Below are 23,192 nucleotides of genomic sequence, written 5' to 3' on the forward strand. Positions count from 1 at the left end.
GGGCTCACTAGCCCGATGCATAATTCAGCAATGGATGTATCCCCTATACAGGAGTCTTGATTCTCTAAGGCCTCAAGAATAACTGTTCATTTGATAGAGTAATTTAGTGGTGCATAATCACAAACAAATAAGCAATAAATTAAATGACCACAAGCCCAAAATAATTTGGGTCTCTTGGGGCCCTGCAGGTCAAGGGACCGGTTGAGTGTACCTTGGTTTGTTTCTGTAAATGAAAGTGGGGGATAATGCTAACTTTTATAATCGAATCTGAATACAGGCAAAAAATAATTGTTAACACTTTTTCCATTATATATACTTACTTTATCTAAACATAATTTAGGAACAGTCCCAGTAACCAGTCGCTTTGAATAACCTGCTTATCGAAGAATTCTTAGTTGTTAGCACCACCATGTGGATCTCAATATGCCTCCACTGTCCTTAGAAGATGTGAAATTAGGCATCATTTCTGAGTGTAATTTCTCAGTTAATAAAACAAGCCACATCTTAGACAGATGCCCCACATCACTGACGGGAATGTGACCCAGGCCAGAGCGTCCTACTCAAAAGCTGATTGTTGTTCCACAGCCACATGATTGAAACGCATGGTGACAATTTCAAGCCTTTACAGCTCTCATCTGCATGCTCTGAATCTCACAGGCAGTAACTTTAGAGCCACATCACCGTCTTTCCTCCCCCATGTCCAACCACTCGGCTTTCAGGATTAACTGTATTTCTACTTGAGGTCCTCCGGTGAGAGGACCAGCAGATATGGACAGGTAATTCTAACATCTATCACATTTAGGACACTTGATATTCTTGTTTACTTTTTAAACTGTGGGATGTATGCTTGCAGAAGAAATGTTGCATGGATCTTGATGCTCCTTCCCTTGGTTGTCTTGGGTGGAGCAGACGCCACAGATCCTTTGACAGATTTGGGTAGGTCATCCAGCATTTCTTATTTATACGTTTATTACAGGCATGGCTTCACAGCTAATAATATGCTTTTTCAAAACAGAAAATATCGCTGGGAAGTTGGTTTTCTATCAGATGGAGGGAAATGCCACCTTTGTGAGGGACACAGGAGAACTGGCTTCAGATGTTCCCACTGAGACCATGTTTGAACTCTTTGATCCCCAAAAGAATTTCAGCACGGCAGAGTTCACCTATACGTGGGACTTAGGGAACGGGTACGAGGATATTTGAAATTTGAAATTTTAACAAAGGAGTGGGATGCTTTTCTTTATCTTTGAATGCTTCTTTTAATGCAGAGAGGTGATCCAAGGGACTGAGCCGGTTGTCCGTTATCATTACTCAGTATCAGGGAACTACACACTGCAGCTGAAAGTAGGAGTGAGTGTGACCAAAAATGAACCTCCAATCACTGACGTCTACTCCACGGATGTCCAAGTGCTCGGTTTGTGCATTTATTCTTGAGTTTATCTACAGTTTACCAAATTTAAAGGTCCCATATCATAGTCATATTCAAGTTCATATTTGTATTTTGAGTTTCTACTGGACATGTTTACATGCTTTAATGTTCAAAAAACACATTATTTTTTTCATACTGTCCGTCTGAATATACCTGTATTCACCCTCTGAAACACTCCGTTTTAGCGCCTGTCTCTTTACAAACCCCTCCTCCTGAAAAAGCCCAGTCTGCTCTGATTGGTCAGTAGTCGAAGGTTCTCCACATCTGCGCTTGCAGCATCATTACAGCCGGGAATGACTGTAATGGCACTGTAGTGGCACTTTCTACATACAGTATAACAATAAAGTTGTGACATCACAACCGTACAGACTTCCTGACTGCCCGTTTAAAGGCACAGTTTCTGAATACAGACTGTGTGTATTTCTCTGTGGATTGAGCGTTTTGATACTTTCACAGTATTTATATAGCACCTCCACTTGCTTTATAATCATAAACGACATTGAAATCTCACTTTTTACAATATGGGACCTTTAAAAGCAACATATTTGGCCTTACAACTTGTGTACAAAATGTAAATGACTAATAACTGAAATTAATTTGTAGATGCCATTAAAAACATTGAGCTGAAGGGGCCTTCTGATTATGAGGTGTCTCAGAGCAGCAGTTTGGATTTCCATGTTGACGGAAGGTAAGCATTTTGCATTTTGTTTTTATTTGTTTTGTATTCATTGCAATTAAAGACTGGTTTGTCTTTAAGAATGTCATCCTATCTCTTTACTCGTTAATATCTAGGATTTTAATTTGAAATTAAATGTAATATGCTTATGCATTGTGTGTGTGTGTGTGTGTGTGTGTGTGTGTGTGTGTGTGTGTTTGTCTTTAGTCCTCCCATGTGGGTGTGCTGGCGTTTCCTGATCGACTGTGTGCCGGACATGACGGAGAGCTGCACGCTGACCATGCTGTATGAGAACACCCTGCGACTGAACCACACCTTCACCTCTGTTGGAGTCCACTGTTTGGATATCAGCGTCCGCAATGACATCAGCAAGCTGAAGACCTCCTTCAGCCTGTATGTCAAGAAAAGTGAGTGGCAATCCCCCCCCCCCCCCCCCCCCCCCACCACCACAACACACACACACAGGCTACTTTCCATAAGAAAAAGATGGAAGGAGAGACAGAAAGACAGAAACTAAGGTGGGTGAAAAAAGAAGCGTGATTATGGGAACTGAACGTGGTGTATCTGAGGTTCAGGAAACTCATTCTCAGGGTTATGAAAGCATTCCCAAGTCTAAGAGTTAATGCTAAAATTGCATTGTCATGAAGTTACACAAAAAGACTGAGACTCTACGTTTGTGTAGATTCTTTCACTTTATTATACTGGACCGTATTTTTAGGGTTTTAGATCTGATGGTTTGAATGACACGTAAAAGAGGCCTGGACACCTCCCGGGAAAGGAATGTCACATTCAAGGCATTTACAATTGGTTCTTTCTGATGAATTTTAAATACTTATACTGCCTTTGTGTATTGTGTATTTACACCTTAATCCATGTCACTGGGACACCTCTTACATGACTGACATGTGACCTTAATGACCCCTCAATTGATGCGACGTCATGCTGTGAAAGTACACAGGAAGACCTGAGACTCTCTATTGATCGAGAGGGCTTCAACTTCTCATGTACTATGACACAGTACTTACAGTTTTAGACTCAATATTTTCAAGATAGAAGGCTAATGCCTCAAAGTGACAACACACAAGTCAGACCAAAGTCTCATGACTTTCGATATTATAAGAACAAGCTGTCACTGCACTTAACATGAACCATGGAAAAGTTTTTATAGATTCTCATTAATTGATGAGTAATCAAAACGATTGTCTGTCAATTTGTTTTAATTCAATGACTTCGAAGTAATAATAATAATAATAATAATAATAATAATAATAATACATGCTCAAAGATGCTTTTACAATAGCAACTGAAATCAAACACGACAAAACAGAACTACATACTATTTTATTTCCTTTTTGAAAATGTTTATATATATATATATATATATATATATATATGTTTATATATATATATATATATATATATATATATATCAAATTAATATTTGTATTAATTTATTCAAATTATAAATGTATATTTGCCTTTAAAATTAAGCAGTTTATTGGCAAATGGGATTATTTTATCCTCTTATCTTTTTTATCACCTATCAATCTTATTATCACACATACATACTGTATACCTATACATATATGGCCATCTGAACATCTCTCTTAGCCTTGAGTGCATGGACTCTGCTTTGATGCAGTTTGAATCAATGAAAATTAATCAAAATCAGGGACTCTTTACTTTGGTAAAGGGGTGCACCTCAGCCTCTCTTAAGTATTAAAAAAACAAACACTTATTGATCCTGAAAATCAAAGAGAATCTGCATAAACCTTTTTGTTTCTTCTCACCTGTTTTCACAGATGAAAACAAATCCAGGCAAAACCTTTTTTTAACCTGTTCTTGAGAAAATGGATCAGAATCTTTTTTTTCCACTTGCCTTGCAGGGCTTCCGTAGGATGATTCGACAATCTAAAAGAGTATTGAAACTAAGAGAAGCAGTGTTGTATCATGAGGTGTTTCAGATAAAACATACCATGTGCTGTTTAGCTGCGTTAGTTCCGCAGACGGAGAGGGAACAGTGAAAATGGAGGAATCCAGGCACAGGGTTATCTGACTGCTCAGCACATGTCTGCTGTGTTTAATTGATTCGCCGCTGTTGTTATCCAACTAAAAGTCACAATAACCAGCTTTTAGTGTCAGCTTCTTAATAGCTGGTAAACAGGAACATTTTGACTTGGTATTGAATACTTTGACTTCTTTGTCCTGCTGTGCTATTGAGTGTATTTTAACTGCCAGCCACACACTGTGTTACATATTAAACAAGGTCATATTTCCATACAGCTAATTTTAATTGTGGCTAATCATAAGCTTTTATCTTTCATCCATGGACTACATTTGTATTTGTTGCTGTGTCAACAGAGCTTCTTCTCACCAAGATGCTTAAGGGGACTTTAACATAACTATAACTACTTTATTTTTAATGTGCATTTCATTCAAATATACAGCCCAAAATGCTGAACAAAATAAGATCAGATGAACAAACAAAAGCAAACAAAAACAGTTTGAAAAAGGAATAGGACCTAGAATGTTTCCTTGAGGAACACCGTATTCAGTGTCAACTTTAATTCAGAAAAGGAATCACAATTAACGTGTTTTTTCCCATTTGAATTGCAGATAACCCCCACATGTTCTTCATCCTGTCATGTGCTGCCATTCTTGTAGCAACCTTCTCCTTCATCACAGTCATTGCCTGCCGCCCTCGCCATTACAACAGATCACAGGTACAGAATTGAACATGTTAGGACATCTAACAAAGACTTACATTATATGAAGTACAGTATTCTTTTATATTTCAATATAACTCTCTATTAGCATGGGCAGGGCTAGCATCGTTCCTACACAGTCTCTTTGCATTAATGTGTCTATAGTCATTTCTAGTCTCTTAGTAGTAGTTTCATGTATCTTTGTGGTCATTTTGCATCTGTTTGTGGTCGGTACATAAAGCCTAGTTAGGCCCTCAAACTTTGGGCCCTTGGGCTTGCGCCTGGTAGGCCCGTTCAGTAATCTATCCATGTCTATTATCCAGGGGTTTAGTGGTGTCTTTGAAGGACATGATGAAACAGAAAATAGGTGTGATGCAATAATATCAAACTGGGTTCAATGTGTGTTGTGTGGGGAAAAACTGGGTACAGGTTTTACTAAAGTGATAGTAAAATTGACATGCTTCATCGTGTTTAGAGGTAAATAATCACTGGTGTGTGTGTATCTTCTGTAGCTCTGCTGAACAGAATCCAAATCCTCATAAAGTGCTTCAATAATTGCACTTGAATGCAGTTTGTGACCACAAGGAGGCTGTCTATGCCTAGAAATAAATCATGCCTGACCAACAAAATATGTGTGGCACAAAAGTTCCCAGAAATGTCTTTAGTTTCGTCATAGTTTGTGAAACTGAATCTAATCTAAAAGCAACTCTGAAACAAAAGCATGTTTCACCACATTTGTCTGGTCATATGTAATTTCTGCAGAATGCTGCTGCCGGCAACGCTGTATTCCTGAAGAACCAAGACTCTGAAGGTCAAAGCGCGATTCTTTTTAACTTCACCAACGAGAAGGAGCCGCTCCTCTTGCAGCATGGGACTCAATACTCCTCTTAACCACCTCTGTGCTTCAGCATGCTGTGGATATATGTACATGCAGGTATATCACATGAGAAAATGCACAATTATGGCGTTAAATAACTACTTTTATCTTTCATATCACCATGTTATCGCTGTATATAGCTAAAGCTGTGAATCGTAAGCACATAACACATAGCCTGATAGCCTGATAGTCAATTCTAAGAAATCAGCTCACATAAGCAGTGTCCGTCTGTCTGTATACATATTGTATAAACTGTGTTAATAAATAGTTGAATCACCAATGCTAAGGAAACTAGTAGGTCACACGCCCTCTATATACCCCACAAAGTAATGGTGATCAATTAACAGGGCTTAGGCCAACATTCATATAACTCATAATAAATTAATAGCCCAATTGCAGGTCATGTTTAAACAATGAGTGTTAAGCATGCTGTGAATGGATCGAACCACTCATTTATTTATGATTCTTTTTTCATATTGAGGTATAACTTTTGGGCTGTGATTTGCTCTCTGGAAACACATTTTTTAGAACCCTTTTTTCCACACTGTTCTGAATTTGGGACATAAGCTCAATTTATAGATATTCCACTGAAAAAGTGAAAATGTTTTCCTGCTTGTGGCTCTAGGTTGCTGTGGCTGCAGGTTTTCATTCCAACATTGGTTGGAATGAAAACCTGCAGCCACAGCGGCCCTTTACTGGATCAGTTTGAGACACCTGCTCTAGAGGAATAGTCAGAATTATGATTAATCCTCTGGACACCATGAATGTCTGTATCTGTAATTGAATGGCAAAATATCCAATAGTCATTGAAATAGCAACACACTATTCAAAAAGTAATAGGAAGTTGTGTAAACACATTATAATACATTTTGCACTATGAAGACTAAATAATTTGGAGACACTTAGTGAGACATAATTTGGCACTAAGTGAAATGTGTATTGAATAAGAAAAAGTATGAAACGTAACAACAAAGTAGGGACTGTATGTTAACTTCACAGGTGTGCTGAAGTCAGTCAGATTATTTCTATGCTGTTGAGTGCTTTGATAGAATAGAATAGAAATACTTTATTGATCCCAAGCTGGGAAATTGCAGATGGTGTTAAAGACAGCTCTTCCCCTGTTAGAGATGTCACATTACTAATTGTGAGTCTACTGATGAATGTCAGCTGTCAGGAGAGCTGCAGGTGCTGTGATGAATAGCTCCCTTCCATCACAGGATCGACCTTGAGCTTAAACACTGCTGTGGTTAAAGGTCTTAGAGAAAGAACATTTAACTAACGTGGCTTTTAACTCATCCGCTCACATCTGCTGAAGCTGTGTCGTATTGTCGGATTAGTGGGGAAACTCAAAAATCATTTACAAAGAATGAAAAAGCTGAATGTTTATGAAGCTGATGCAAACGGTTGCTTATTTACACATCTAGCAGATGCACAACTAGGGATTCATTTGGAGTCATGTTTCTGGCCACCTGATCAATGTAAGTTCAATATTCACTCTGCTTTTAGCTCATTTTTCCTAAAGGGAGGTATCTGGCTCTTTATCTGCTAAATACTCCACTATGTTCACCAGTTGGTATTTGTTATTTTTTGCTGAAAACAAACACAGCAGGCTGTTTAGCTGCAGGAAAGTCTCAGGCCAGAAAACTAAAACAAGGGGCTATAACACTCCGTGGAGCTGAGAGGAACTGTTGGATGGGTTGGATGGGAAAACTGTTGGATGAGAGGAACTGTTGGATGTAGAGCTGAGAGGAACTGTTGGATGTCAAACAGTCATTTGATCCATTTTTCATGTAGAGATGTTGATTAGTGCAGCTTTAAGTAATAACCTGATAATGTGACACTGTAAAATTGAAAAGAAAACCATCTTCCACTTCGGTGTTCTTGTGTTTTGTTTATTTTTTGTGTATGCTGTTTAGTGTTCAAGGTAATTTGCTTGTAAGAATGAGTCTCCATTGCATCTCTTGAACATTCTTGATAGATTATCAATTTGACATCACAGTACAGTACAAATAAACCTGGTTTTTATCAATTTATCAGCTTGTAAAATCAGATGGGAAACTAATAAAGCATGAACAGACACAGACTGGCCTTGGATGTCGTCTTTTCCATCTCATGACCATTACTGATTAATTTTTACCTCTGAATAGCCAGATGGAGACATTTATGCGATAGCTTTTTTTCCCCTTTCATCCTGTGTTGTCAGAAAAGGGCATGTTGTGAAGAGAGGAATGATGAAGTGCTTTACAATCGCATGAACATTCAATTCATATATTGTGTCCCCAGACAAGGCCATCTGAAAAACAGCCCTGTGTGAATTATACAAATTAATCAGATGACTTCAGCCGACATCATGATGTGAAGGCTGCAACAACAAAACCCAATTCATGTCTGAAGAGATCCATAGAGTAGTGCTCGAAAAAAGAATACAAAAAAGTGGGAATATGAAAAGAATAGATCAAATAATCAACAAATGATGAAAGATTAAGACAAATAATGAAGTATAAAAGAATAATTCTAAGCATTTTCATTTACTTTTGCATTTACTTGTTCATTATTGTCTGTATGGATTTATTTATTTATGTTTAATATGTATGTATTTATTTATTTATTGCATATAGGTTACTATATTTTTTTGTATATATTTTACATTTATAATTACTTTCATCACTTTATTTTTCCCTATTCTTTCTCTACACAGAAATAAATGAACAAATATATGTGAAAATAATTAAGAATGCTTATGCTTTTATATTTTGTTATTTGTCTTAATATTTCCACATTTATTTATTTAGGCTAGTTATGTAATCTTTTAATTTACTCCTCTTTATATTTCCACGTTTATTTTCTCAATCTGTTTCTCAAAAGTTGATTCGTTTTCAGCTCACTCATAGCTCCATTCGACATCTTGCATTTAAATCTAGTAAACCTTAGAATTGAATTAGTCTGGATGTTATTGAAGCTTGTACTCTATGGCCTTCAAAATGCACGTATAATGTTGTCCCTGCTTGAGGTGTTTTCAGAGCACTGTGTGGTTGGAAAGGGCTGCTTTGTCTGAGGGAGTATGTATGTGACGCCTCCCCTGACCTTTCGGCCTCTCTCATCTGTTAAGTGTTGCTAATGCCACCCGGGACACCTGTTGTTGTCCTCACCCAAGCCATCGGAGCGTAAAGATCCCGCTCAGCTTGTGTAATTACCTCATGTCACTCCTGTGTCATCTTGCCACCTTGACCAATACCAATACAATAACAAGAGGACGGGGATTTTTAAACTGGTATATATCTGCCATACACAAACACATTCATTGACTGATTAAATACCAACTATATGTCAAATGGACAAAACAGACATTCATAAATTCTTTTGCAGCATTTTCATTTATTGGCAAAGCAAATGTTTTTCAGCACACAGAAAACATTTAATGGCACTTAAGTCTCCATAAGAAGGCCACAAGACGAGATGGACAATACCTTATATAGGCGCTGAAATGTGCTAAAAAAACGAGGTTACGTTTAAAAAAATAAAATACAATTCTGGTCAGAGACACGAGATAGAAACGTCCTACACATACAAATGATTAATGTACATTTAAAAATACATTTTAGAGAGTTTGATTGGTCTGATCTGTTCTATTTTCTCTCTAATGCTTGGTTAGACATTCCACCTCCACAAATCACAAGTAAAAATATGTCACAACATTGAAGCTATGAATATATTTCCAACATGATTTAAACGGGATTTGTTCAAATGGAAAAAGGCAAGGAATAAAAGCACTGTGATAGGCTCACTAGTATCACTGGTTGTGTACGACAAGAATGGAGCTTTTCAACAAGTTTGAACTCATACGAAAAGCTGGAAAACTAAACAGTAGTGCTTCAACCAGAGAATGAATTTTTAATTATTGCACACATACTCTGACTTTCAGCTACTAAAGTGTCATATTGTACCTTTCCCCGTTATAGTCCCCTTGAAAAAACAACTTAACATGTCAGGATCGGAGGTGTGATTGGTGATGGCTTTAAGCCAATTCCCTAGCTAAGGAATAGACATAACATTAGCTCGACCTTTAATCTTTTCTCACTCCCACGCAGCACGCAATATGGACTCACATGTCAAAGTCAGCCAGTCTGGACAGGCGGTAGGAGCGGTGCATGCGTGCGTCTGTGCCGGACTAGAGTGGATTTTCATTACTTAGTGTGGAGGGAGGGGTGTGTGGGAGACTGTGTGGGGATGAGGATGTATATTATGTCTAAGCACCAGTACCTGACGGGACCTTTGTACCATGGTGGTGGGCGTATTGAAGAACTGAAGTACCTTAGTCATGGTAGAGAAAGAAAGGACACTGCTCTGATCGATATGAAATGGCCAGAAGTCAATGACAATGTCGGCCTCTACATAACCTTGCATCTGGGTAACAAATCTCAAATATCTCTCTGTGCAGAGCGAATAAAACAAAATCATTACTCATGAACATTTAGTCCATAAACTGCCTCACGGTAAGAGCAGACAATAAAAAAAAAATGCTGAATGGATGGAAACAGCAGCTAATCTAGAGGCAGACGGATGAGTTTTAAGCATCGGGCAGTCGTTCCTGACACAACTCCAGGGGCCGCTTGAACGCTCCCCTCCCGAACACTTCAACGTTGGTTGCTAGCCAGGAGATCACGTTCCCAGGCATATAAGAACTGCAGTTAGCCATGGACTGGATCTCGACCGGCTTCAGAATGCGGTCCCAAAGGTTCACCTGACTCAGCTCGCCCACGAAGGCCTGTCCGGCATCAAAGCGCCCACCTACCACATCCTGTGAGGGCCATAAAACAGCAGGATGTACATTTAAAAAAAGCATCATCAACATTATTATCCAAGGTAATAATGTTTCTGAGGTGGATGAAGTTCTCAGTGGGACTATAGGTGGAGTAGTCATTAAACGGCTCTGTTTAATGAGTGTTTTATTCCTTATTCTGTTCCAACGCTGCAAATGTTGAAGCACGTCATATGGAGCAACATGTGTGTTCATGTCTGTAAAGCTCTGATATGCCACTGAAAGGAATAAATTTAAATTCTGGTGCAAAATCATCCCATGGTTTTTTCATCACTTGCATTCATCAAATTAGCCATCGAGATAGATTTGTTTTGTGTAACAACTATTAACGGAGAAATCCCGGAGAGTCACTAACAGCCGGACGTGGTTAACACTGATTAGCTCGGGGCAGTACGGTGAAGGCATTAAAACAGCTTTTTTAACCACTAATACTGCTCAAATTAACACCAAACCTCTGCAGTAGCATGATAAGAGTCCCTACACATAAAACAAAGCACAAATGGGCTCCTTCCTTTTGGGTTGCATTTGGTAATTGACTTGAATGGACTTTACTATGAGAGGAGCTGGTGCCGGGGCCAGTAGGTAAGTCTTTCAAAACACTGTTTTAATAAACTACATCGTTGGTGCTTTGTTTTATATGTAAGGACTCTTATCATGCTACTGCAGAGGTTTGGTGTTATTTTCAGCAGTATTAGTGGGTAAAATAGCCATTTTAATGTGTTCACCATGTTGCCCCGAGCTAATCAGTGTTAGCCACGTCCGGCAGTTAGCGACTGTTTCTCCCTTAATAGTTCATACATGAATAAAAACTGTCTTGATGGCCTATTTGATGTATGTAAGAGATGATTATTTACACTTTGGGCTTTCATTGGGAAATCTAAAGAGGCTTGTTTAATTGACTGAATGTCACAATACACAGGGTACTACAGTACATACCACCAATGTATACTGTTAATATGTAGAATGCAGTTAACTATTTCTATAATGTAGGCCTGCAGTTGGGATTTCAAATGAAAGTGACGCTTCATAACATCGTCAATGCTACTTTGTTTTCTGACAATTTAGTTGTTTTACTACACAACTAAATGCCTTTGCATACCAAGTCTGTATTTTTCATCCGAAATTGTCGCTCATTTATCAAAAAAAGAAAAATGTAATTTGAATCTTCTCGTCTGATATTAAAGTTTTGGAACAGGTTTGATTTACTGCATTTTTTTTCCCATTCGTTAAAAGACTTTGATCACTCAGAGCCACAATACATACAAATGTCATCATCCAAAATTCTATCTCATAATCTCACTTTGTCTCCCGGCACTAAGCACTTTACAGCAAAACAATTTAAAGACGATTAACGATAGCTTCTTGCTAATGTCATACATTCATTAGCCCTGTTTGGGACAACTGCTATCATATTAAATCAAGAAGTGAGAGGGCCACAAAATCATCCTCACTGCAATATCACTCTATTTTGTCTTGCACTGCGATTTTTGTCACATACCAAAATAACAAATAACATTTTGACCTGATGATAGTGAATACAGTTCATCCTAAAGGGGGACATGAATGTCTCGACTACAACTTCATGGGGTTCCATCCAATAGTTGTTGAGACAGACAAACAAACAAACAAAAAAATGCTTTGTGTATAAATATGGGCTATATATGTATATTTACGGTTATGTGCATATTTATGTGTTTCTATGGATGTTTATATGTAGGCCTATACATCATATTATATTACTTTATATATATTGTATTTTATATATTATATGTTATTTATAAAAAATAAAAAAAGTACAAATTGTACACATAGTAGATACATAATATAGATGATAGCAATTACTGAATTGTGAATAAGGGGTAGGATTTAGTAAGTGAAAACTTCTTCCTACTCCTTTTTGGCATAGTTAATCGCACAGTACATTACATTTTTTCTTATTTGTAAACTAATTTAATTGTGTATAGTTTTGTATTTTGTATTCTTTTTTTGACATGTCTGAAATAAATTCATAAATTTTATTCAAATTCATAAATTCAATTCAAATTCAATTCAATTCCGCCGTTTAACGTAAAACCCCAAATGTCAACCTCATTATGGCACACAAAAAAGTCAGAGGGTCACAAATCATCTGGGAACATCAGACAAGTATCAGTCTATGTTGAAATATTTCACTGGATAACAGAACTCTTTGACTGGCTGGTGGGGCTGGATTAAACAGTCAGGGCATCACCAAAGTCATCGGATAATAATGCACAGAGACCTCAGCATCTGTGTGCAGTGACAGGTTTCTATGATCTTATTAATTGTTTTGTCATGATAACCTGTCACCATTTGATCCCGCTGCTTTAGTTGTGGTTGATTTTCTCGTTTCCATCTGCGGTTTGAAAAGGGGCTCCGTAAAAATAACGCTGCTTGTTGGAGGTGTTTGCCTTGAAAGTGTAAAAATACTGCACTAGGTAGCTGAGGGTACAGAGTGTGATTCCAGATAAGTGGCTGCTTTTTTCGATCATGGCAAAGGATCAAGAGTGAAGGCTAAATCTACAGACACACACATATACGCCAAACACACTGGGTCCCTACTGCGCTTCCTTACCTGCTCCTGCCCCAGGATGATGACCCCCCCGGGTTTGATGGGGTGCCAGGCTGCCAGGTTGTCGCCAGTTCCCAGTTTCGCTCCGTCTTGGTAAGCATCCCACTGTCCATCCCGTGTGGTCCAGGAGATGCAGATGTGGTGCCACCTTCCATCACGTACCTCCAAAGGCAACTGGGCGACCTGTGGGTCAAAGTAGGCCGTGCTTAATCGTGGTTTGCTTACATAAAAAACATGGCTGCTGAATGAAAACTCTGCACGTTTTTAGTAAAAGGGAGTTTATGATGCCAAATTCAAAGAGGACATTGTACGCTAATTTTGAGGTTCATAATTAATTTTAGATTTCTACTAGGACATGCTTACATGCTTTAATGTTCAAAAACACATAATTTTTCTCATACTATCTGCTGTCTTGTCTGAGCTTGGCTCTGACTGGTCAGCTTTTCCAAATCTTCTGCATCTGCGCTTTTTGCGTCTATTCACTGTCATTACAGCGAGGAAATAACTGTAATGCCACTTTTTACAATATGGGACCCTTAACATTCAATATGCACATTTAGCAGATTTAGGAAACAACTTACCTTATCATTTATGAGCAGCTCTATTGGGTTATTGCCCCATTCGATCAGCACAATCTCGTTCGCTTGCCCTGGTACACCGTAAGAGAAGGGCGTCCCTATGCCAGGACTGGCACTGGACTTGACCCACATGCAGAGTGTGAAAGCGTACATCTCTGGCAGGCTCTTAGTGATGCGGCCGTACAGGTAGTTGGTCCGCTGGGGGAGGGACAGCTTAAACTGCTCTGGGGACTTGAAGTCTCCTCCTCCTGTAATGAGACAGACAGACAGACAGACAGAGAGAGAGAGAGAGAGAGAGAGAGAGAGAGAGAGAGAGAGAGAGAGAGAGAGAGAGAGAAGGTAAAACACAGTCACCTCCCTTCATGCGTATTACACTGAGTGGTGACGTAAAGCCTCAACAAAGGCCCCTTTTATGTAAAAAAAATAGATATATCCTTGTCTGTCACAACATCTGATTCATCAGACCCTTTCAACTCCTTCCTTCCCCTGAGTGCCTTCCTCTGCCTCCTCTCAATTAGTGTAGTAGATGTACAGGTTGCATGCTATATATACTGTATATATATATATATATATATATATATATATATATATATATATATATATATATATATGAGTTGTACGCATTTTCCTTCTGTGCCGCACCATCGAACTGTAGGTAAATTATCAGATAATGGGCCCCTGAGCACAGACTTGATCATTTTTGGTCTCTTTGTGGTTATTTTGTGTCGACTTGTTGTTTTGTCCATCTTTGTGGTCATTTTGTGTCTCTATGTTGTTATTATGTCTGTCTTTGTGGTCATTTTGTGTCTCTTTGTTGCTATTCTGTCCCTTTGTGGTCATTTTGTGTCTCTATGTTGTTATTTTTTTTTCTCTTTGTGGTCATTTTGTTTCTCTTTGTTGTTATTTTTTTTTCTCTTTGTGGTCATTTTGTTTCTCTTTGTTGTTATTTTGTAACTTTGTAGTCATTTTGTGTATCTTAATTGTTATTTTGTAACTTTGTAGTCATTTTGTGTATCTTAATTGTTATTTTGTAACTTTGTAGTCATTTTGTGTATCTTTGTTGTTATTTTGTTATCTTGTGGTCATTTTGTTTCTCTTTGTTGTTATTTTGTCTCTCTTTGTGGTTATTTTGTGCCTCTTTGTTGTTATTTTGCCTCTTTTCAGAGTGGTTGTGAGTCTCTTTGCAGCTATTTTACATCGCTGTGTGGTTGTTCTGTGTCTCTGTAGTTATTTGTATGTTTCTTTGTGGTCTTTGTGCATCTCTTCATGGTTGATTTGTGTCTCCTCGAGTGACATTTTGCAGGTGAAGGCTAGGTGGGGAGGCCACTGACATTTTGAACCCCTAAGCCCCTGTACCATTTTCCATTTTACTCATCCTCTTTACTACTTGATCATCTCATAACCACATTTTATCTGGACTTTAAACAATTATGATGAAATGAGTTTGAACTGAATGACAACAGTACTTTTCCTTTTACCTTTCTCTAGCTCACTGATCCTGTCTACCAGGGCGTTCAGCGTGCTCTCTGTCTTCAGCCTGTAGGCGGCTGTGGCATTGGACAGCATGCTCTTCTCCTCCTCCAGGTTGCTGACTTTCTTCAGGAGCTGCTTCTCCAGCTCCCCAAGCCGACGCTGCAGCAGGTTGCGGAGCTCACTGGGGAATGAGGCGCCGGACACGTTTGCTCGCTGCTGCTGTTGCTAAGGAAGGATAGGATGGGACAACTTGAGCAGGGAGAGCACAGAGATGACTGGGGACAGTGAGGGCTCCATGAGAGCCGCAAGGGATGACTTACATTACACTGCTCTTTAAGTCCATTCTTCAGCGTGAAGGACTGACAGGCTTGAAAATGTAGTTTGAGGACTGTGTAGGATTTGATCCAGTTATCCAATCCTGGTATTAGATGAGCTCATTTTGAAGATTATGATAAACTAACTGTGGCCATGAACCATCCTTAGCTGCTCTCATAGGCCTAATAATTATAATAAAGCATGAGAGGTCAGAGTCACTAACACTTTTTCATTTTGAGACTGTGGCGAAGACATTTTTCATTCTTTTTAAAGCACTGTAGTTTGTCAGAGAAGCACTGTACTCGGACATAATCTGTCCTCCGCAATATGGAGTTTAAATATAATGAGTATAAAGAGCCAATTCATCTCTTTCTCACAGATGACCATGACCACACCTAATGAACCTCAGAAACCTACTGCTGAGCAGTGAATAGACAAGGTGTGGTAAACCTAAATTATTTCCAAGAGTCAAACTCTGCTTTTACGCATGGCTTTGGCACAGAGGGGTACCGCTTTGCGCATTTTGGTTCCGACTCACCTCCAAGTTCTCTAACCGGTCCTTGAGTCCTTGCATGGTTTTTCCAAGACTGTCGATGGTGTCATTTGGATCTCTGGGCACATCCCCCATTGTATTTTGCTTTTCTTTCCCCCAGGATACCCCCTTGTCGTACTTCCTGTCGTCGGTGGCCGATGCGCAGATGGACAGCTTGGTGGTCAGCTCGTTGATTGTGCCTATCTGTTTGGAAATCGTTTCTTTCTGCTGTAAAATCGTCTCCCGTAGCTGCATGACGGTATTTCTGAGCTCCTCTTCCTGACTCCCGGCGTTCAGCTCGGGCAACAAAGTCACGGGGCAACTGGCGTCTCCGCTGAGGGGTATCGCCCGGCAGATGTATCGCTTCCCGTCGTCCACCTGGCCTCTCGCTAGTTGAGTGCAGAACAGCGCGCAAAAACACAAGAGTGAAAACATACCGGCGACGTTTAACGTTAAAGGAAAGTCAAAGGGGGGAGAGTGAAAAACCAAACACTAAACCCTTAACACTAACGAAATGCGCTCGTAAGTTTAGCTCTTACAAGGGTAGGACCCCAAATAGGTGTACCCTAAAAACATCAACTATTCCTTCAAAGTATAGCGCCATGCCTGATAGGCAAAATGAAGACAATTCTGAGCAGAAAATCCGATCAGGGGTGCCTCGGTCACCGTAAGCCCGTTTAATGTGGCTTGTGTTAAAGGGACTATTTCTGGAGCCGACAGAGCGCCCGGTGTGGTGCTGATCGGACAGCTCCTCTTAGGAAAGAGGATTATCAAAAACGGTGCCCAGTAGAAGCCTCTGGATTGGTCGTAGTAAGCTGACGTCACAGAGCAGCTGGGCCAAACATTTTTTATATTGATTGAGTTATTTGGAAAGGTAATTAAGCAATAGGAGACTCCGGGGGAGTTAATCATCTCACAACAGACCAACTGCAAAGATGTCGGACCCTTCTGTGGTCCTGGTATTTTGGAAATGTTTATGAGATGGATAGTTCATTCATTTTTCCTCTCTTGACCTTTTAATTACATGTAGAGAATAATGGCTTCTAGTAAAAAAGTTGTATAAATACAGAAAAGGTCATGAAAGTAATAAATAATGCTTGTGTGACATTTTGTTTTAATATCAGTATCAATTATAACCAATCAGTATTTGGTAAGTCAGGATGGGAATTTAAAAAAATCTGACGTCTATTAAAAAATCAAACATGCCAGGCCTCAATGTGAACTCTATACTTCCTTCTGATAATATTTCACTGTTGATATAATCTTATTGTCTGGGTGATGGAGTGTGTACAATATCTGCATCATAAATTACCATTGGCTAAGATCAGTGATGTAACATTTACTCTAAAACTAAGAACAGCCAGATCAGATGTAAGCAAGTAATGATGACATACATTTTAAAAGGGGTGCATGAAGATTCAAAGGCCAGAGTTTTCCCAGCCTTCAAAAACATGACAAATCATTAAAGATGCAGCAGGTGAGCCTCTTCATTAAAAGATGCAGTGAATAAACAGGATGTGGTGGTAAACAATTAGCTGCCTGCCTGGCTGTGATATGTCAATAAAGCCTGGTGTGCGGACTGGAAGACGTACTGTGTATACTCGAACATGGTGTCCAACCATGCCCCAAATGACATGTGACTGTGCATATAATCAGGAAATTTTTTAATTACAGTAGAAACAGTTTGGTTATATTCTCTGAGTACACATTGATCAATGTCGGTGTTTTAAAACAGCGAGACACACAGCTGTAGGAATTCTCATTTGCTCTAAATTAATGATCAGATGAAGATGTCGATTAAGCACTGCATGGAAAGTTGTTTGTTACTAGGTTACCAGTCTTAGAGGCAGTCTCAGACTAACATCAATGCTTCACATCTGCATACCATCATGACTGACTCATATCAATTCAATCAGTTTCTGAATAAGGGTTGTGTGCATTTCTCTGTGGATTGACTGTTTTAATACTTACTTACTTTCTCTTTCTTTTTCTTTCTCCCCAACCGATCAAGACAGATGGCCGTCCTCCACGGAGCTGGGTGTGTTCGACGTTCTGCCTGTTAAAGGAAAGGTTTTAGTTGCCACTGTTTGCACAGGATTGCTGGATTAATACTGTATATAATAACTATATATAACTATATATATATTTACATGTATTTGGTCTCTGTAAATTATGAATAAGTCATGTAGTGTGGTCTTGATCTACTCTATATGTAAAGTTTCTTGAGATAACTTGTGTTATGATTTAGCTGGATTGATTTGAATTGAATACTTCACAGTATTTATATAGCTCCTTGACCTGCTTTATAATAAGAGACATGGAAATCTGTCTTTCATAGGACTTTAAAAGCAAGTTGTCAGCCAGTCAGTGTCTACATTGTGACTATTCCGCCCTTGTAACTAGACCCCATTCATATAAAAAGAAATAGATTGGTTGAACTCCCAGAGATTAGAATTTAGATTGTACAACATGGAAAATACCCATCTCCAAATGCTATTTTATTTTTCTGAGATATTGGATGATGTGAGGTAGAAGAAAAACAAGAAAGAACGAAAGCAGGATCTGTCAGCAGTGATTGACTATCAACACCTTCAGCTTGTGGTACACGGCGCTTGGACGCTTTGCAAAGCCTGTGCGAACCAATTACCATCCTCAGTGACAGACTCTGCGTCCCTCGGTCAAACCCAGAATATTTACTCTGACATCACACCTGTTTCTATTTTTCTGCTCTGCAGGTGGCAAATACAAAGGGTATCTGCCAGTCCAATTTAAACTCCAGCTGATTTAAAAACAGCACATGGAATTGGAGAAATCAATGTTTCTGACACTACACTGGCTGGGACTACATTGACATTACATTTCCACCGTATTCACAAAGACTGTGTGGTCTGAGTCTTTTACAGAATTTTTCATCTGCCTCTTTCACAGAGATCATATCTTCATGTTCTGCAGACCCCGGGAGCGTGTATGGGTAGAAAGAGTGAATGTGCATGGGAGCTTTAGATGCATGAATAGATTTTCAGGGTATTGAGGATCCAGACTCAGTCTCGGGGAAAGTGCACTTCTTTCTATATGAGAAATAATGCAAGGGGTTCATTATGAGGGGCATCAGAAGCTACAGCAGTGCACTGAAAAAACACAAATGTAATGGACACATGAGTGGTTTTTGGAAAAAAACACAAAAAAAACCCCCACAGAGAACCAGTGTGTCATCCACTCTCCCTTCGCAGGATAAAGTGCCTGTCAAACACAAAAAACACACTCTAATGAATCGAACAGGACAGTGCAATAAACCTGAGACAAACACCTCTTAGCAGATCATCATTACTTAAGGAAACAAGAGCGAGAAAGAGAATGAGAATGCCACGTTATACGTCAAATTACCTCTTATATTATATATGACACAAACTTGTAAGGATTCTGCGGTCTTTTGTCAGCACTGGGTTCGCTCTATGAAAAGAGGAGGCTGTGAAGGAGAGAATTATGAATTAAAAGCCATTAGTAAAGCATGCGGGCAGGAGACTGGGTAATGACTATTTCAGCCTAACTATTATTTCCAAAACGCTTAAACAAATATAATGAAAAATGAGAACATTGTTGCTATATAGTCTTAATAAATATATAGCCTAAATATATATACTTAATTTATGTGCATGACAGGAACTTAAAGGGGAACCACCTACATTAAGAACTCCAACATGTTATTCCCATGGCCTAGGTAGGTGCAATCTATGTAAACATGAGCTACTCTCTCTGAAAGCCAGAAACCAGAGAAGTTAAGTCTCACACTTTTGATGTCATTAAGTAAAAAGCATGGAGCTGCTCCATAGACAACAAATGGGTGATTGATTTGTGTGTGTTCTGTCTTTATACCCAAATTAACTATATTTAATTGTAGTGTTGTCAATTCCTTTTTAAAAAGAACGTATCTGCAAACCTGAATGAGGAAAGTTTAATCTTGAAAACAATGAGAAACACTCCTGCACACTGTCCGCTTATACAGCTGAAAATCATTACTAAAAATAAAACGTTTCGGTCATTACGACCTTCATCTGGTATTTCCAGCTGTACGCGTAAATGGACAGTGTGCTGAAGGGTTTCTCCTAGTTTTCAGTGTTCTCGGCTCTGAAAGAGAAAATGTCCCCATATATTCAGAACATTCCTCTGGGGTCTCTCAGTTTCCTCTATAACATCTTTCACAATTCCTTCTCCTGTCTGTTGAGCAGTTCCACGTGTGTACTTGTTGACATCACAAATTTGAGTTTTAGCACTCTAGTTTTTGGATTTAGGAGGGAGTTGTTCATGTTTACTAATATCTTTAGACTGTCTTAAACCATAGGAATATCAAAAAAGAACAATGACTGATTTTCCTATAGGACCAACAAAATGCAAGAATGAAGAGAGAAAGAGAGAGATAAACTGTCTACAGGATATCCATTACAAAAACCCGCGCCCCCTATTCTCAAAGAAGAACAAATGAGAAATATAAAAACAATGAAACGAGGACTAATATTAATTATATGACTAATATTTGACAACTGTAACATCTGTAGTTTCATTGTAGTTTCATTAGCCATATAATATCCCCTAAAGAAAATATCTAAAATAAAAAAAACAATACTGACTCTAGATTCCAGGCTGACCCCCATTAATGTCACACGTGTATCCTCTAGTACTAAGTGTGAGTAAAAAAAAGAAGAAGATCCGAGATCAATTTATGTTAAGTTAGTCTAACACCAGCCCTCAGATAAAAAACTAACATGGAACTGTCATTTCTGCAAAACCTCAGGCCAACTTCATTACCTATTCTGTATCCCGCGGCCCCTAGTTCAACAGATGATATATACTCTGGTGTTTTATTACAAAGAAGATTGCCACTGTGCTTGTTTTACTTTGAGTACTTAGTATTTCCGAGAAGGGAGAGTTTGCAGACATCAGATGTCGGGCTGCCATCTTGTGGTAAAAACAAACCATGCTAACGGATGCAGTTGTATCAAGAAATGAAAGAAATGAATTAAAAAATGAATACATTAACTTACTTCTGTTCCAGTGTCATTCCAACTTGTGGCCTGCCCCCTATAAGTCTTCATCAGTTATTATCCATCAGGATTCCCATTAATATAAATATCTTTTACGTTGCCAGGTTTTGTTTTTTTACATTCTATATATTTTAGGCAATTTATTAATTAAGAAGACCCCTCCGCTAAATCACTTGGCTTAATGATTTACTGACATGCATAACAGCCGACTTATTATCTCATTAGAAAATGTGAAACTCGTGACCTAATATTAATTACTTTACATAATTGCCCATGCAGAATTAATAAATTAGACCCATTAACCTTTATTGAGAGTAGGATAAACAGCAAAGGAGAGCCTATTTTCAGACACAACCTGACAAACCAAAAGTTGTTCCATTCCACTGATCTAAAACACATTAGTAAATGTTTTATTGACAATCAATAAAGGCAAATATTTGAACTTATAACCATGTAGGCCTACTAAAACAACATGATGATAATACTTCAAGCGAAGCAATATAATTATATATGTAAAAGGAAATTATTTTGTCATGGCAAAGTTGCCTATAAATCAAGTTTATAATTTAGCATATGTATTCAAGCAACAACGTGCACCCGATACTGTAATAACTGTTGAAGTGCTGTACGTGCTGCTACGTTTTGCTCTATTGGAGATCCAGTAGTCCTCTCCCAGAAAGCACTGCCCATAGATGCGCAGTTACCCGCAAATTTACAGCCTCTGCTCACAATCCTGGGAGCCAGAAGACCATCGAAAGCGATGGTCTTATATCATCTGGTATTGATGGTGTATCGTTCCGCTGGCACTAGATAAAAAGTTCTGACCAATAAAAAATATATTCACAAAGCTGAACATCAATTGAGTTACTCATCTGCACAAAGCGTTGCCAATCACATCATTACATTGTATCCATACATTCATATAGAAAATACGATCAACAATACGCGGAGGGATATCATATATGTTTGCTGGTCGCAAGTCCTGAGCAGCCAGCGGCGCGAGCGCGGCGGCGGATACTGAGCGACGGTTTCCTGTCTGTGCTGGTAAGTGCAAATGTTCCCTTTTTCTTATAAACATTGGCGAAATAGTAGGTGTTTTCAACATCTGCTTGTACACGAATCACTTTAAAACCACTTCTTGTCTGAAAAACGGCACTTTCTCCCTGTTTAATCTCTCTTCAAGTTTCAGTTAAACGTTAGGGGATGCGCGAGCGCTTTCTTTCTTTGGGGAAGCTAGCTTATTAGCTAACGGTTGCAAACGTGTTCTGCAAAAGGTGTGCTATATGTGCCTTTTGTGGCTTTATTGATCGGATGCATAAGCGTGTAATGCATCTTAATATTATAACTATTCCCCCATGTTATGCCGAAAACCCCGTTTTTAATTCACAAATAATATCGGAGTACGAAAATTGTGCTAGCTGATGCTTGTCGTGATGTCATCACTGTGCGCCCGGTAAGAGGCATGTTGTGGATCGGAGCTGTTGCCGGTTTGCTTGTCAAACACTCTAATTTGCGCCATAACAACCCACGCTGAATTTTTTCTAAATGTTCAGTAAATATAACGTTTATTTCTACATTCAGACTAACAACAACAACGATCTCTTTCCCCCTCTCTTTTCTGCAGTGTTCATGAGATCACACTGAGCTCTTTGCAGACTGCTGTCTGCCCCTATCCCCACAGCAGCCCTGTCTGTCCCATCTGCCACCATGGCCTTTGTGCCTGCACCCAGCCCCACTGTGGTCGACCAGACTACACTTATGAAGAAGTACCTGCAGTTTGTGGCAGCACTCACAGACGCCAACACGCGTAAGTTCATATACCTCACACTGTATTGCTTGACATAATCTAGGCAGGAAATGTCTGAAAATTATGCAGTTTCAGAAAAAAAAGGTGAATTTAATAACATATACAATTTCAAGCAGTGCTTATTTACTTAAATTATTTGTTATTGTATATATATAAGTCAGTAAATGGATGCACTATCATGTGCTTCGTCTTACCCCAATAACTTTTGTCCAATAGAGATTTAGAGTCAGTGGTTTTCCATTTAATCATGTTATTTGCTTCCTCAATGCTAACTTTTGGGCTGGTTTAGTTTTCTAGAGCATGGATAGGTGACCTGATGTAGTATTGATTGAATCGGCAGTTTTAATCAAAA

General features: G+C 38.9%; 3 protein-coding genes across 3 annotated transcripts in view; 2 read left to right on the top strand and 1 right to left on the bottom strand.

Annotated features, from left to right (window-relative positions):
- Nucleotides 1-664: 664 nt before the first annotated feature.
- tmem130 (transmembrane protein 130) lies at nt 665-6,162 on the top strand. The gene is made up of 8 exons (XM_083933369.1): nt 665-776; nt 854-936; nt 1,016-1,187; nt 1,269-1,414; nt 2,033-2,117; nt 2,313-2,512; nt 4,722-4,828; nt 5,573-6,162. Exons 1-8 carry the CDS (start codon nt 769-771, stop codon nt 5,699-5,701), a joined length of 930 nt encoding a protein of 309 aa, XP_083789495.1. The 5' UTR covers nt 665-768; the 3' UTR covers nt 5,702-6,162.
- A 4,092-nt stretch (nt 6,163-10,254) lies between these two features.
- On the bottom strand, nt 10,255-16,429 carry nptx2b (neuronal pentraxin IIb; the record flags this gene model as incomplete). The annotated part of the gene is made up of 5 exons (XM_083932697.1): nt 10,255-10,485; nt 13,100-13,279; nt 13,678-13,922; nt 15,153-15,372; nt 16,001-16,429. 5 exons carry the CDS (start codon nt 16,427-16,429, stop codon nt 10,255-10,257), a joined length of 1,305 nt encoding a protein of 434 aa, XP_083788823.1.
- Nucleotides 16,430-22,740: 6,311 nt separating this feature from the next.
- trrap (transformation/transcription domain-associated protein) overlaps nt 22,741-23,192 on the top strand; it is a gene marked incomplete at its 5' end in the record, with an annotated part of 80,390 nt that continues 79,938 nt past the window's right edge. The window contains 1 exon segment of the mRNA XM_083933385.1: nt 22,741-22,840. Coding sequence (XP_083789511.1) covers nt 22,741-22,840 — 100 coding nt within the window.

The sequence above is a fragment of the Echiichthys vipera genome (assembly GCF_963691815.1).
Source record: "Echiichthys vipera genome assembly, chromosome: 18".
Classification (NCBI taxonomy): Eukaryota; Metazoa; Chordata; class Actinopteri; order Perciformes; family Trachinidae; genus Echiichthys; species Echiichthys vipera.

Bases quoted from the DNA above. Each gene is read 5' to 3' on its own strand.
- tmem130 (XM_083933369.1), top strand. The intron at 1,188-1,268 runs GTACGAGGATAT...CTTTTAATGCAG, and splicing joins ACGTGGGACTTAGGGAACGG to AGAGGTGATCCAAGGGACTG. The intron at 4,829-5,572 runs GTACAGAATTGA...TAATTTCTGCAG, and splicing joins GCCATTACAACAGATCACAG to AATGCTGCTGCCGGCAACGC.